Below are 15790 nucleotides of genomic sequence, written 5' to 3'. Positions count from 1 at the left end.
ATGAATCACTACAACAATTAAAAGATACAAAACCAGTGATAGCGTTTAGAAGGTGCCATACAATACGTGATCAAGCTGTAACTAGCCATTTTAGAAAAAAACGCTATACATGGCTGTCTGAACACAGACCAATAGGGAATAAGAGATGCAGAAGTTGTTCCTTCTGCAACTTTAATTCCCAATTGCATGTGATCTCTGTTGCAGGGATAGAACATAAGATTTTTCCACTTATTACCTGTCGCAGCAAATTTGTGGTTTATTTAATTCTATGTAGATGCAGACGCTTCTACATCGGTAAAACCATCTGCTGTTTATTTGAAAGATTCCGTGAACACCTAAATTCCTTAAAAACAGGAAAGGGGGTCCCGCGGTTAATAGATCATGTGAACAGGGTACATCATGGAAATCCCAGTGTATTAACCTTTGCCGGTTTTGAAATAGTTAACCGCACAGAGAGAGGTGGAGACACAGAGAGGGAACTTCTGAGAAGAGAAACAAAGTGGATCCTACGCACAGATGCAATGGGTCCCTTGGGATTAAATGAAAAAATAGACATGAGCATATTTCTGTAATGATTTATTCCTGTATGTATTGTATTTTCGTATTTGTATTGTTTTATTGGTTTATGTAGTTGCACTTGCACTTTACACTATTGAAGGGGTCCCGCTATCGATCAAGAATCCCTGCCCTCCGTTGTGGAATTTCAGGTGTTGATTAAGTAAGTAATTACTGCGATGATGCGGCTTCCTGTGCACATTTAAAAGTGCCGTGACCCCGTCAATAGTGGAAAGCCAGAAGAAGCGCACACACGCGCGAAACGGCTGTTGCTTAATGCTGTGTTTGCACCAAATGCACCCCCTCCTGCCATGGAATAAAGTGTACCTTTCTACAATCGGTGAGTGCTGCTCGTTTTGTTTTTCTCCTTCGTTCGAAGATACTCTGTGCATTCTTGCTTCTCCTGCTTCCTTTGCCAGCCCTTCCCTCTCCTCTTTAATTAACAGGGCCAGATTCCTGCATACTCATCTTGCCTGGCTGTCAGTCAAGAAGTAAAGGTACATTCTCAGAGCTGACTTCCTGAACATGACAATTGTGTCTCCCCTGTGTGAATTCTCTCATGTCTAAAAAGATGTGATTTACGGTTAAAACATTTTCCACATTCTGAACATGAAAATGACTTCTTTCCTGTGTGAATTGTCTGATGTATAACAAGATGGGATCTATATGTAAAACATTTCTCACATTCTGAACATGAAAATGGCTTCTCACCTGTGTGAATTCTCTCATGTTTAACAAGATGTGATTTACGATTAAAACATTTTCCACATTCTGAACATGAATATGGCTTCTTCCCTGCGTGAATTGTCTGATGTCTAACAAGATGTGATCTATATGTAAAACATTTATCACATTCTGAACATGAAAATGGCTTCTCCCCTGTGTGAATTCTCTCATGTCTAACAAGATTTGATTTATAGCGAAAACGTTTTTCACATTTTGAGCATGAAAATGGCTTCTCCCCTGTGTGAATTAGCTGATGTTTACCAAGATCTGCTTTATATGTGAAAAATTTTCCACATTCTGAACATGAGAATGGCTTCTCCCCTGTGTGGATTCGTTGATGTGTAACAAGTTCTGATTTAGTTCTAGAACATTTCCCACATTCAGAGCATGAAAATGGCTTGTCCCCTGTGTGAGTTCTGTCATGCATAACAAGATGTGATTTACTTCTAAAACATTTACCACATTCTAAACATGAAAATGGCTTCACCCCTGTGTGAATTCGCTCGTGTTTAACAAGTAGTGATTTATAGCTAAAATGTTTTTCACATTTTGAGCATGAAAATGGCTTCTCCCCTGTGTGAATTAGCTGATGTTTACCGAGATCTGCTTTATATGTGAAAGATTTCTCACATTCTGAACATGAGAATGGCTTCTCTCCTGTGTGAGTTCGTTGATGTGTAACAAGTTCTGATTTAGTTCTAGAACATTTCCCACATTCTGAACATGAAAATGGCTTCTCCCCTGTGTGAGTTCTGTCATGCAGCACAAGAAGTGATTTAGTTCTAAAACATTTCCCACATTCTGAACATGAAAATGGCTTCACCCCTGTGTGAGTTCTCTCATGTTTAACAAGTAGTGTTTTATAGCTAAAACATTTTTCACATTCTGAACATGAGAATGGCTTCACCCCAGTGTGGATTCGTTGATGTGTAACAAGTTCTGATTTAGTTCTAGAACATTTCCCACATTCTGAACATGAAAATGGCTTCTCCCCTGTGTGAATTCTCTCATGCAGAACAAGATATGATTTATGTTTAAAACATTTACCACATACTGAGCATGAAAATGGCTTCTCCTCTTTGTGAATTTTCTCATGCAAAACAAGCTGTGCTTTAGTTCTAAAACTTTTCCCACATTCTGAACATGAAAATGGCTTCTCCCCTGTGTGAACTCTTTGATGGTTAACAAGATCTGCTTTACAGCTAAAACGTTTTTCACATTCTGAGCATGAAAATGGCTTGTCCCCTGTGTGAATTCTTTCATGCATAACAAGAGCTGATTTGCAGTAAAAACATTTCCCACATTCTGAGCATGAAAATGGCCTTTCCCCTGTGTGAATTCTCTCATGTATAACAAGAGCTGATTTGCATTTAAAATATTTCCCACATTCTGAGCATGAAAAGGTCTTCTTTCCTGTGTGAGTTTTTTGATGTTGAACACTTCTTCTGTGACTTTTATTTTGCTTAACAATCTGTGATAAATCAGAAGATTTAAATCCATCCAAAAGATCAGACGACAGATCTTTGCTGTGAAAGGCTGAGGATACATCTGAGATAATGCCATGCTCTTCACGTGTATCTTCTGTGACACCAGACTCATCTGTTTTAAAATCTGAATATATTATATGTTCCTCTGAGCTCCTGGTACAGTCATCTGCCAAGAATAAATCAGATTTTTATTTTTTAAAATAATATAACCATAGCACTTTATTGATGTTTTGTACCATGTCTATTTAAAAATTTCTAATAAATGGAGATGACATAGAGAAAAATTCAATTATTGACTGTGGAGTGAAAACAGATCACAATCCAACAGTAAAGTTCATGCTAAACATGCCATCATTTTCAATTTATTAGACACACCTGATAAGATGCACCTCCAGGTTTTAGAGGAGGAAAATAAGAAAAAAACACTATACGCACTCAGGACAGTGCAGCGCAGCCCCAGGATAGAAGACCATCAAGGGTGAGTACTGGCAGCGCTTCACTGCCCACACCTACTGCATATTAGTGAGCGCTTCCATAACTGAAGCACTCACTAGTATTCGCTTTATAAGGCACACTGCCATTACCACACACCCCCACACACACACTTTTGGGGGGGAATAAAGTGTGTCTTATAAAACGAAAAATACCATAATTCCCAAACATGATTCAAAACCAATTTATATAATAATATGTTTATTCACACAAAGATACATCATAACACATACATTTAAAACATGTCAATACTTGCTATATAGACAGAAACATCTACATGACACAGATACATAAACTACACACATATACTGTATACAGTATACATGTAGTATATACCTGTTGTACATGTACAGCATGCTGCAGTTTTTGTCCGGCCGTCTCTCGGCTTGTTTGCCGTTCTGTGGCCGGACCTCTGGCCTGTCCCCATTATAGTGAATGGGGCCGGAGTGGACTTCTGGTGGCACGGTGGGCTAGCGTTAGCACGGATCCAGACGGGGGAACAGCCTGCCGAACCCTGCTACTGCAAGTGTGAAAGTAACCTTAAACCAAAGAGGTTTTTTCCAGGGAATACATAAAAGTTTAACAATGAACAGCTGCTCTGCAGCACATAAAACCAGTTAACCCGTAGGTGATCTAAACTGTACATGTACGGCGCTGCGGGCCATGACTTAAAGACCAGCGGCATACATTTACATCGCTCTGATCAGGGGGGTGCAGGAGCTGTGCCAGCTTAATCAGTGTCAGGGACCCCGCTATTACTGATAGTAAAGCCCCTGCTGTATAAGCCAGCATCAATGAATACACCAATATCGGTATTTTAACCCTTTGCATGCAAGGTCAACGCGGCATGCACAGAGTTTGAAGAGGTACAGGCACACTCTCTGACCTCATTGGGTCCTCGCTCTGTGGTCATGGGGACCAGATGCCTGCTATGGCAGCCGATGCCTTGCACAGGCATCTGAGCCTGCCAGCTACAGAAGCCTATGAGATCCAGCCGGCTGGGTCTCATAGGCATATTGTCAGTGTAAAAGCTGACAGGCAATGCATTACAATACACAATGTATTGTAATGCATTATAAAGGGATCAGACCCCTCAAAAGCTGAAGTCTCATAGTGGAACAAAAAAACCTAGTGAAAAAGGTGAAAAAATGTTTTTTAAATACTAAAAATATAAAAACTTTAAGTAAAAAAAAAAACTCCTGTCCCATATTAGGTATCAATGCATCCTTAAGACAATCACCCAAAAAATAAAAAATATGACATTCAGAAAATGGCAACACAAAAACAAGATTTAAAAACAAAAATGCCTTTACCGTGTAGAAAATACACATAGTAGGTATTGTCGCATTCATAGCAACCCGCTTTATAAAAATATCACATGGTACGTCTTGTCAAGTGAATGCTGTAAAAATATAAAATAAAACAGTGACAATCAAAAAAGTCATAAGTACTCCAAAATTGTACCAATCAAACTGTCGCCTCATCGCGCAAAAACAAGCCCTCACACAAGACCATTGCCAGAAAAATAAAATAATTATGGTTTTCAGAACATGGTGATGCAAAAACATGATTTTTGTTTACAAATATACATTGTGTAAAAGTGATAAAACACCTGTGGGGTCAAAATGCGCACCCCACTTCTCAATTAATACCTTGGGGGTGTAGCTTCTTATATACGGTCACTTCTCAGGGGTTTCATTTTTTATTTCACCCTAGAGCCTCTACAGCAAAAGATGCATAAATCACTTGGGCCTCAAATGTGCATTTTACTCCTGTGCCCTGTTGTATGTCTAGGCAAAAGATTAGGGTCACACGAAGGGTGTTTATAAAACCATAAAGCACGGCTTGACTGGCATACACTGGGCACAACATATTGGGCACTAAAATCTGTGAAAAAATTGCAATTTTTCACTTTGCACCATCTACCGTGAATTAATTTTGCAAAACAAATGTTGGGTCATAATACTCACTAGGACCATTAGTAAATACTGTGAAGGGTGTGGATTCTAAAAAATTATCATTTCTTTTTTTCATTTAAAGTCAAAGCCTCTGCAATTGTTAATCAATGCTGTAAAAAAAAAAAATCACCAAACTAGTCCTAAAATGCACATGGAGCTCATTCCCTTCTGAGCCTTGCAGTGTGCCTATACAGCACTTTCTGACCACATATGGGGGTGTTGTCATATTCTAGAGAAAATGGGTAACACATCATGGGGTGATTACCAATTGTACAGTGAAAAACGTGGGACTTTCCTTTTTCACAGCCAAGGTTTTCTAAATTCTATGAAACGCCTGTTGGATTAAGGTGCTCATTCCTTAAGGGGTGCAGTTCCCAAAATGGTGGGTCCACTGTAAGGGCGGTTTCACACGAGTGAGTCCATTGCAGGAATCACGCTCCGTGTGTGAGTGTGATCCTCTGCTCTGGATTTCAGGAGCGCACGGCATTATCATGATTTATAATGCTATGTGCCTCTGCATGGCCTTTTATCCACAGAATCATAGTGACATAAAGCTGTCAGTATGATTCTGTAGAAATAAGGTCAAGCAGAGGCACATAGCATTATACATCATTATAATGCCGTGCGCTCCTGCAATCCAGAGCGGAGGATCACAATAACACACGGAGCGTGATTCCCGCAATGGACTCGCTCGTGTGAAACAGCCTTAAGGGTACCACAGTCTCTACAAACACAACATGGCACCTGAAAATTATTACAGTGATATCTGCACTCCAAAAGCACAGATGAGGGAAGGAGGGTGCCCTTTCACAAGGGAGAGGGAGGAGTGACCCCTAACTCACCTAGCACTGGCACCTGGCTGCCCTGATGTCCGTAGACGGGTTGCTTATCCATACGCGATCACGTGCCTCGTCCGTGGCTTACTCTGAAAGAAGCCCTACGTAGTGAGTAGGGCGGTGGGAGCACTAGTCCTCACCACTGACACACAGGGTAACAACAGGAAGTGGACAAACAACACAAACACAACATATAATACCCAAAGGGAGACAACAAACAGTAGACAACAAACTGGAGAGAACCGGAGATCCGACAGCATCAGTTCCAACTGCTCCAGCAGCCCCACAGCAACTCCAACACCACCAGAGGTCAGAATAGATAACTTGGAAGGAAGGTCTATATATGGGAGCAAGGGAAGTAGGAAGAGAGAATATATAGTAGCTGGGAGTGGCAGACAAAGAACAGCTGAAAGGAAAACTACTGATACCTAAGATAGGACAAAAAGGATCGCAAACCAAAACAGGAAAACCTGGAACAGAATCCATTCCCACAACTAGGTCATGGTGCGATCCCTTAAAAGCGAGCGAGTAGCCATCCGCTGCAACCTTCTGACCCCAGGCACCACAGGGTCAGCGATAGGTCGTGACACCCTCGTAACAAAATCCATTTGGTGCTTCTTCTGAACTCTGCCATGTGCCAAAAAATCTGTTTATTATACCATATTTTGTGTGCTGCCAAATTCAGAAGAAAATGGGTAACAAAATGTGGGGTACTTTTTCTACTGTTACCCCTTATGAAAATGAAAAAATTGGATCTTAAGCGACATTTTCTTGTAAAATATGTAATTTTGTACGGCCAGGTGTTGCTAAATTTGATGAAACAACTGTGGGATCAAAGCACTCACAACACCCCTCAAAAAATTACATAAAGTGTATAGTTCCAAAATGGGGTCACATATTGGGGGGTCCATTGCAGGGGAGTTTTACAATTTTACAGCAGGCCAGTGTACTACAGGATCTAAAAATTATGCATTCAGCGTACATAAAAGAACAAGTAAGTATGTGGCTGGAGGTAGATTACACAGTCATTGGACATCAATTTTCCAGCAGGCCAGTGTACTACAGGCCCCAAAAATTATGCATTCAGCGGACATAAAAGATCAAGTAAGTAAGTGGCTGAAGGTAGATTACACGGTCATTGGATATCAATTTTCCAGCAGGCCAGTGTACTACAGGCCCCAAAATGTATGCATTCAGCATACATAAAAGAACAAGTAAGTGGCTGAAGGTAGATTACACGGTCATTGGATATCAATTTTCTAGCAGGCCAGTGTACTACAGGCCCCAAAATGTATGCATTCAACGTACATAAAAGAACAAGTAAGTGGCTGAAGGTACATTACACGGTCATTGGATATCAATTTTACAGCAGGCCAGTGTACTACAGGTTCTAAAAATTATGCATTCAGCGTACATAAAAGAACAAGTAAGTATGTGGCTGGAGGTAGATTACACAGTCATTGGATATCAATTTTCCAGCAGGCCAGTGTACTACAGGCCCCAAAAATTATGCATTCAGCGTACATAAAAGAACAAGTAAGTATGTGGCTGGAGGTCTATTAGATGGTCAAAGGATACCAATTTTACTAAAGGCCAGTACAAATACAGGTCAAATACATATGTTTAAAAGAACTAAAAATATAAAATTGAATAAAAAACATGGCTAACGAAATCCCCCCTCTTGAAAAAACTCCTAATGATAATAGTTGAAACACGTGGTCGTCACAGGTGTTGAATTCCTCCGAGGCCCAAAACATTAGGCATTTAACGGACAGAAAAGGCCTTTTATGCCACTGTATTTACCTAAGACAGGGACCAATATTTGTTCTGGGTGGTGGCGGATATTTGTGGGCTGGCATGAGGAAATTCAATTAAACATGGTCGTCACAGGTGTTGAATTCCTCCGAGATCCATGCCTCATTCATTTGAGTCATGAACCAGGCGAGTGCGCTTATCGGTCACGATCCCACCTGCTGTGCTGAACGTCCTTTCGGACAGGACACTGGACGAGGGGCAAGCCAACAGTTCCATGGCAAATTGTGCCAGCTCACCCAGTAGTCCAGGGGTTCCTCGCTTCTGAGAGCGTCCACATCGGCCATTAACCCGATGTAGTTGGACACCTGTCGGTCTAGGCTTTCCGTGAGGTTGGATCCGGAGAGCGGCTGTCGATGGGTTGGCTGCAAGAATGATCTCATATCCAAAGTGACCAACACACCCGCAACTGTTTCTCTGTGAGTGGAAATTCCTCTGCCAGCGCCCGCAAAAGCAGAATGCTGCATTTCTCGAAGCAAGGCCTGGAAGTGCTGCATTCTGGCAGCCCTCAGTGATAGTGGCAACATGTCCGCCATTTTGTGTTTGTACTGGGGGTCTAAGTACGTTGCCACCCAGTACTGGTCCTTGGCCTTTATGCTTTTTATAAGGGGAGTCCCTCTTCAAACATTGGAGCATGAAGGCCCCAATTTTACTAAACTGGAAGAGGTGGAGTGCCCTGGTTCCTGCTCATCGTCCAGGATAATGTCGTCCTCAGTCTCCTCCCCCTAGCCACGGACAACAGCAGGGATCCCAGAAACGTTTAAAGCATGCTCTTGCTCCTCCTCCGTCCCAGCACCATCCTCTTCAGACTTCTGTTGACTTGTCTCAGATGGAGTAGTCCACCCTGGAAATTCATCCAGCATTGCGACTTCCTCATCTTCCTGCTCCTGCTCCTTGGCGGCTTGATCAATGACACAACGAAATGCATGCTCCAGAAAAAAGGCATAAGGTACGATGTCACTGATGAAGCCCTGGCTGCGACTGACCAGTTTGGTGATCTCATCAAATGGCCGCAGAAGTCTCCATGCGTCACGCATGAGCAGCCACTGGCGCAGTGAAAAAAAAAACAAGCTCCCCAGAACCTGTCCTGCCGCAGAGTTCGTACAGGTAGTCGTTAACTGCACGTTTCATACAAGGTGGAGTTCCAGCGCATCAGGCAGTCAAATCCACACGGGTTCCACGGGTTGCATGCTTGACAGCCGTCAGAAGGTTCACCCAGTGGGCAGTAAAAGTTATGTACCGTCCCTGCCTGTGTTTGCTAGACCACGTGTCTGTGGTCAGATGTATCTTGGCACCGACACTGTGTGCCAGAGATACATTCACTTGCCGCTGAACGTGGCCATATAACTCCGGGATGCCTTTCTGGGAGAAATATTTCCTTCCTGGTACCTTCCATTGCGGTGTGCCAGTGGCCACAAATTTTCTAAAGGCCTCCGAGTCCACCAATTTATATGGCAGTTGTTGGCGGGCTAGCAGTTCAAACAAGCCAGCGGTCAGCTTTTGGGCAAGAGGGTTAGCCAGCGTCATTTTCTTTTTACGCTCGAACATTTGGGCCACGGAAGCCTTCCTTTTGCCAGATGAACGCGACGACAGCACGGTGAAAGGTGGAGTGGAGGACAAATGGGAGGAGAGAGGAGAAGAGGCAGGATGTGGAGCACCAGGAGTGTGTCTTTGTGGGTTCTCACGGTGTTCCTCCCACTGGGCTCGGTGATGGAGGCCAGGTGTCTTCTTAAGGCGGTCGTCCCTAGGTGAGTGTTGGGCTTACCGTGACATATGCGTTGACAGCACAGACTGCAGATGGCAACACTATTGTCAGCAGCGGACACGTTAAAAAAAGCCCACACTGCGGAGTCATGTTCCGGCATCCTGGGAGCGCCAGATGTGACCGTGCATGGTGGATGGCGCGTTCCAGATACATAAGCAGTTTGCTTTTTGCCTCCTGTGCACTGTAAATTCTGCCTGTTTTTCCTCCTTCTTCTCCCTATCTGCTGCTCCGTCTCTCCCTCTGAACTCCCCTCCTCTTCCTCTCTTGTGGGCACCCACGTGATCTCGAGAGACACGTCATCATCGTCCCCTTTACCACCACTGACATTAGAGATCTCGGAGTAGGCAGCAATAGCAGGGAACACCCTTCTTGGGCTGATCTGGGTACTGTCGTCAAACTGCTGGGTGGTGACTGTTGCTACCTCCTCTTTCTGATCCGATGCCAAGAATGGCTGTGTATCGGTAAGGTATTGTAATGGATGGGAAAATAATTCCTCTGACTCGAACGGAGGGGATATGGTGGTGGAGTCTTTGGGGGTGCACACAGCAGAGAGTGAAGAGGGTGCAGATAGAGAGGATGAGGAGGGTGCAGAAGGGGAAGGCTGAGTGAGTCACTTAACCAAGTCTGGTGCGTCCTTTGACGTAATCGCACGCACCTTCTGCAACTTCCCACTTAGGCTCTGGCCTGGTGTACCTGCCCAACCCCTACCACCACTGTGGAATGTCCTGCCTCTTCCTCTGCCTGTCATTTTCAAAATGACCCTGTGACAAAAGTCCCTATAGAAGAGCAGTATTTGTGGAAGAAGGTATATCACACCCCTTCTTCAATCACTTTTTTTTGGGGGGGTAACTGGTATATCAGACCAGTAGAAATGATTTGTTCCAATGTCGTTTGTCACTCTGTGTAGCTGAGGTAACGCAGCTAAACCGCAAACAAATGCTGCACTATCCAACCACACTATATAGAAAGTATATAATTGGTATATAACACCCCTGCTTCAATCAGTTTTTTGGGGGGCAACTGGTATATCACACCAGTAAAAATTATTTGTTCCAATAGCGTTTGGCACCCTATATAGCTCCAGTATCGCAGAAGAACCGCACCCAACTGCTGTACAATACAAATGCACTATAATATACTGCTCCACACAGCAACCTCTCCCTACACTGGCAAAAGACTGAATGTAAAATGGGCGCCAGATCAGGTTTATTTATAAGGTAGGGGGTATGTCCATATGCTGAAATGTCTCAATTGGCTGTCCTGTACCACCTGATGGATTTGTCATGGGTCAAAGTTCTTCACAATGAAAAAGAATATAGTGCTGGCGTACATCGCCATATGTTTGCCCGTTCGGCGAATCGCGAACAAGCAAAGTTTGCCGAGAAACGACCGCCGGGCGAACCGCAAGGCCATCTCTATTTATGACCACATATTGGGTGTTTCTGTAAACTGCAGAATAAGCATAATAAAAATTGAGGTTTCTTTGGCTGGTAAGCCTTTTAATAATTGATTAAAATGAAAAATCTGAAAAAAAAAGTGACATTTTGAAATTTCCAACTCTTGTGGAACACCTAGAGCAGGGGTGTCAAACTCAAATGCATCGGGGGCCGCATCAGCAGTTTGGTCACCCTCAAAGGGCCGGTTGTATCTGTAGGACTATGTGTCCACTCACTGTATAATCGTATCTCTAATAGTTAATGGTTACCGTATGTATATAATCGCATAAGGAGCGCTGACAGTGGCGTTGCTAGGGCTGGTGTCACCCGGTGCAGTAGAAAATGGTGTCACCCCCCAACCCTTCCCCCCCCCCTAGTAGTTATTAACCCCTTTTAGCAGTCCCCTGCTGGGACTGCTGAAAGGGGTTAATTATAACTACTGTGGGAGCAAAAGAGGGAATAAATAACTACACTGAAGAGGGGACTGAAAGGGGTTAATAAATACTGTTAAGGAGGGACTGCTGAAAGAGAGTTATTAACCCCTTTCAGCAGCCCCCTTCACAGTAGTTATTAACCCCTTTCAGCAGTCCCCCTTCACAGTAGTTATTAACCCCTTTCAGCAGCCCCCTCTTCATAGTTATTTCCCCCTTTTCACTGAAGGGGGACTGCTGAGTTTAATAAATACTGTGAAGACTGCTGAAAGGGGTTAACTACTGTGAAGGGGCTTCACAGTAGTTATTAACCCCTTTTTCAGCAGTCCCCCATTCACAGTATTTATTAACCCCTTTCAGTCCCCTCTTCAGTGTAGCTAATTATTCCCCCCTTTGCTCCCACAGTAGTTATAATTAACCCCTTTCAGCAGCGCCAGCCCAGTAGCCATTCACATACGGTCTTTCCCCCCTTTCAAGTTTCACAATCACCAGCCTTCACCTTTTTATTATCATTATCACTTACACTCGATACAGGAGCCGGGAGGATCAGCTGTGAGGGAGGCGGTACTTACATCTACAAGCGCTCGCCGAGAGGAGGGAGGAGGCAGGCCGGGAGGACAGGCGCTGGCAGTGTGAGTCATACAACATGCGCCCACGCCGCCTGCTTCATTCATAAAGTGGGCGGCGCAGGCGTGTGACGTATGACTCACACTGCCAGCGCCCATCCTCCCAGCCTGCCTCCTCCCTCCTCTCGGCGAGCGATTGTAGATGTAAGTACCGCCTCCCTCACAGCTGATCCTCCCGGCTCCTGTATCGAGTGTAAGTGATAATGATAATAAAAAGGTGAAGGCTGGCGGCCGGCGGCAGCTACGCGGGCCACATGACAAGGTCTGGCGGGCCGGATTCGGCCCGCGGGCCTTGTGTTTGACACCCGTGACCTAGAGGGTTAAAAAGTTTGTAAAAATCTGTTTTAAATAATTTTAAGAGTGTGGTTTCCATTTTGGGGTACTTTATGGGTGGTTTCTATTACGTAAGCCCCTTAAAAGGCCCTCACTGTGACGTGGTCGGCGCAGGCGCAGTGAGGAAGCCGACACCAGGATCGCATCATTCACTCACTGCGCCTGCGCTGAAGACCGAAGTAAACGGCGCAGGTGCGGTATTTCGCCAACGATGCAGGGAACAGTGGCATCAATCAAGAGGCGATGGGCGGGCACAACACAGGACCGGGGCGGAATACAGGGTGAGTGGACGGAGCCTCTAGGTGCTGATTTTACGCCCATATAGCACCTAGAGGCTCATTAGCATATAATAAAAGTGCATTTTTTTACTAAAACGGCTGCAGGGACTAACATTAGAAACATACTGTTATGTAGTGCTGACATGGGCGCATCGCTAATGTCAGTCAGCTACATAACAGTATTTCTGGTGGTAGAAACCCTTTAAAACAGATAGTGATGCTTCATAAAATATTCATTAATTAACATTCCCCATATACAGGTGAAACTCGAAAAATTTGAATATTGTGCAAAAGTTAATTTACTTTCAGTAATGCAACTGAAATACTGAGACAATTTAACCTCTCCAGGACACAGGGCGTACAGGTACGCCCTTATGTCCTGGTACTTAAGGACACAGGGCGTACCTGTACGCCCTGTGTATTTCCGATCACCGCCACGTAGCGGGCGGTGATCGGAAGCCGGTGCCTGCTCAAATCATTGAGCAGGCACCTCGGCTAAATGCTCGGGGGGGTCCCGTGACCTGCGGTTTGCGGCTTTTATCTATTGCGGCGGCGGCGGGCGGTGCCATCGGGTCCCCATGGGGCTGTGCGGGGGACCCGATGGCACGGAAGGCATCCGCGCTGCCTTCAGGTGACGAGCCTGTGAGATCCAGCCCCCTGCAAATAATGGCCTGGTCCTTAAGGTGAAATAAGGCTGTGTCCTTAAAGAGGACCTTTCACCTAAAAAAAAAATGTAAACTAAGACCATAGCTTTACTTACATGCCCCCATGAAGTGTTGATCGTTTTTTCTTTTTTCAAACTGTGCCCCCGTTTGTCCGCTATGCCCCCCCGGAATAATTCCCGCCGTCTATGCTAATGAGCCAGCCTCAAATGGGCTGGCTTTAAAAGTTCTCCTCGGCGTGCCTTCTCTCTTCTCCCTGGCACGGAGCTCATCCAATCAGCGCGCTCCGCTCTTAGCCGGATAGACGAAATCGCTCCAGTTCTCTGAAGTCTCGCGAGAACTGGAGCGTCTTCTCCCTGGCTAAGAGCGGAGCGCGCTGATTGGATGCGCTCCGTGCCAGGGAGAAGAGAGAAGGCACGCCGAGGAGAACTTTAAAGCCAGCCCATTTGAGGCTGGCTCATTAGCATAGACGGCGGGAATTATTCCGGGGGGGCATAGCGGACAAACGGGGACACAGTTTGAAAAAAGAAAAAACGATCAACACTTCATGGGGGCATGTAAGTAAAGCTATGGTCTTAGTTTACATTTTTTTTTTTGGTGAAAGGTCCTCTTTAACCCCTTAAGGACCAGGCTCATTTTCACCTTAAGGACCAGGCCATTTTTTGCAAATCTGACCAGTGTCACTTTAAGTGCTGATAACTTTAAAACGCTTTTACTTATACAGGCCATTCTGAGATTGTTTTTTCGTCACATATTGTACTTCATGACACTGGTAAAATAAAGTCAAAAAAATTAATTTTTTTGCATAATAAAATACCTAATTTACCCAAAATTTGGAAAAATTTGCAAATTTCAAAGTTTCAGTTTCTCTACTTCTGTAATACATAGTAATACCCCCAAAAATTGTGATGACTTAACATTCCCCATATGTCTACTTCATGTTTGAATTATTTTGGGAATGATATTTTATTTTTTGGGGATGTTACAAGGCTTAGAAGTTTAGAAGCAAATCTTGAAATTTTTCAGAAATTTACAAAAACCCAATTTTTAGGGACCACTACAGCTCTGAAGTCACTTTGCGAGGCTTACATAATAGAAACCGCCCAAAAATGACCCCATTCTATAAACTACACCCCTCAAGGTATTCAAAACTGATTTTACAAACTCCGTTAACCCTTTAGGTGTTGCACAAGAGTTATTGGCAAATGGGGATGAAATTTGAGAATTTCATTTTTTTGCCTAATTTTCCATTTTAACCCATTTTTTCCACTAACAAAGCAAGGGTTAACAGCCAAACAAGACTGTATCTTTATTGCCCTGACTCTGCCGTTTACAGAAACACCCCATATGTGGCCGTAAACTACTGTACGGCCACACAGCGGGGCGTAGAGGGAAAGGTGCGCCGTTTGGTTTTTGGAAGCCAGATTTTGCTGGACAGTTTTTTTGACACCATGTCCCATTTGAAGCCCCCTGATGCACCCCTAGAGTAGAAACTCCATAAAAGTGACCCCATCTAAGAAACTACACCCCTCAAGGTATTCAAAACTGATTTTACAAACTTCGTTAACCCTTTAGGTGTTGCACAAGAGTTATTGGCAAATGGGGATGAAATTTGAGAATTTCATTTTTTTGCCTAATTTTCAATTTTAACCCATTTTTTCCACTAACAAAGCAAGGGTTAACAGCCAAACAAGACTGTATCTTTATTGCCCTGATTCTGCCGTTTACAGAAACACCCCATATGTGGCCGTAAACTACTGTACGGCCACACAGCGGGGCGTAGAGGGAAAGGTGCGCCGTTTGGTTTTTGGAAGCCAGATTTTGCTGGACAGTTTTTTTGACACCATGTCCCATTTGAAGCCCCCCTGATGCACCCCTAGAGTAGAAACTCCATAAAAGTGACCCCATCTAAGAAACTACACCCCTCAAGGTATTCAAAACTGATTTTACAAACTTTGTTAACCCTTTAGGTGTTGCACAAGATTTAATGGAAAATAGAGATACAATTTCAAAATTTCACTTTTTTGGCAGATTTTCCATTTTTATATTTTTTTTCCAGTTACAAAGCAAGGGTTAACAGCCAAACAAAACTCATTATTTATGGCCCTGATTCTGTAGTTTACAGAAACACCTCATATGTGGTTGTAGACCGCTGTACGGGCAAACGGCAGGGCGCAGAAGGAAAGGAATGCCACATGGTTTTTGGAAGGCAGGTTTTGCTGGACTGGTTTTTTGACACCATGTCCCATTTGAAGCCCCCCTGATGCACCCCTAGAGTAGAAACTCCATAAAAGTGACCCCATCTAAGAAACTACACCCCTCAAGGTATTCAAAACTGATTTTACAAACTTTGTTAACCCTTTAGGTGTTGCACAAGATTTAATGGAAAATAG

The 15790-nt window shown here is 43.9% G+C and overlaps 1 protein-coding gene across 6 annotated transcripts in view; it reads right to left on the bottom strand.

The window, feature by feature from the left end:
- Window positions 1–298: 298 nt before the first annotated feature.
- Window positions 299–15790, bottom strand: part of LOC122934328 (gastrula zinc finger protein XlCGF57.1-like) — a 101374-nt gene continuing 85882 nt past the window's right edge. For 3 of the 6 annotated variants that reach the window (XM_044289713.1, XM_044289712.1, XM_044289714.1), the window contains exon 7: window positions 299–2934. In XM_044289713.1, the coding sequence (XP_044145648.1) occupies window positions 1061–2934 (1874 nt within the window). In that variant the 3' untranslated portion in view covers window positions 299–1060. Of the gene's footprint in view, window positions 2935–3596; window positions 4011–15790 lie in introns of those variants that run through there. The other 3 variants (XM_044289715.1, XM_044289711.1, XM_044289716.1) reach the window with 3 other exon arrangements.

The sequence above is a fragment of the Bufo gargarizans genome, chromosome 4 (genome assembly GCF_014858855.1).
Source record: "Bufo gargarizans isolate SCDJY-AF-19 chromosome 4, ASM1485885v1, whole genome shotgun sequence".
Classification (NCBI taxonomy): Eukaryota; Metazoa; Chordata; class Amphibia; order Anura; family Bufonidae; genus Bufo; species Bufo gargarizans.
The sequence above is the reverse complement of the archived record's forward strand: the minus strand, read 5'-3'. Positions and strand labels throughout refer to the sequence as shown.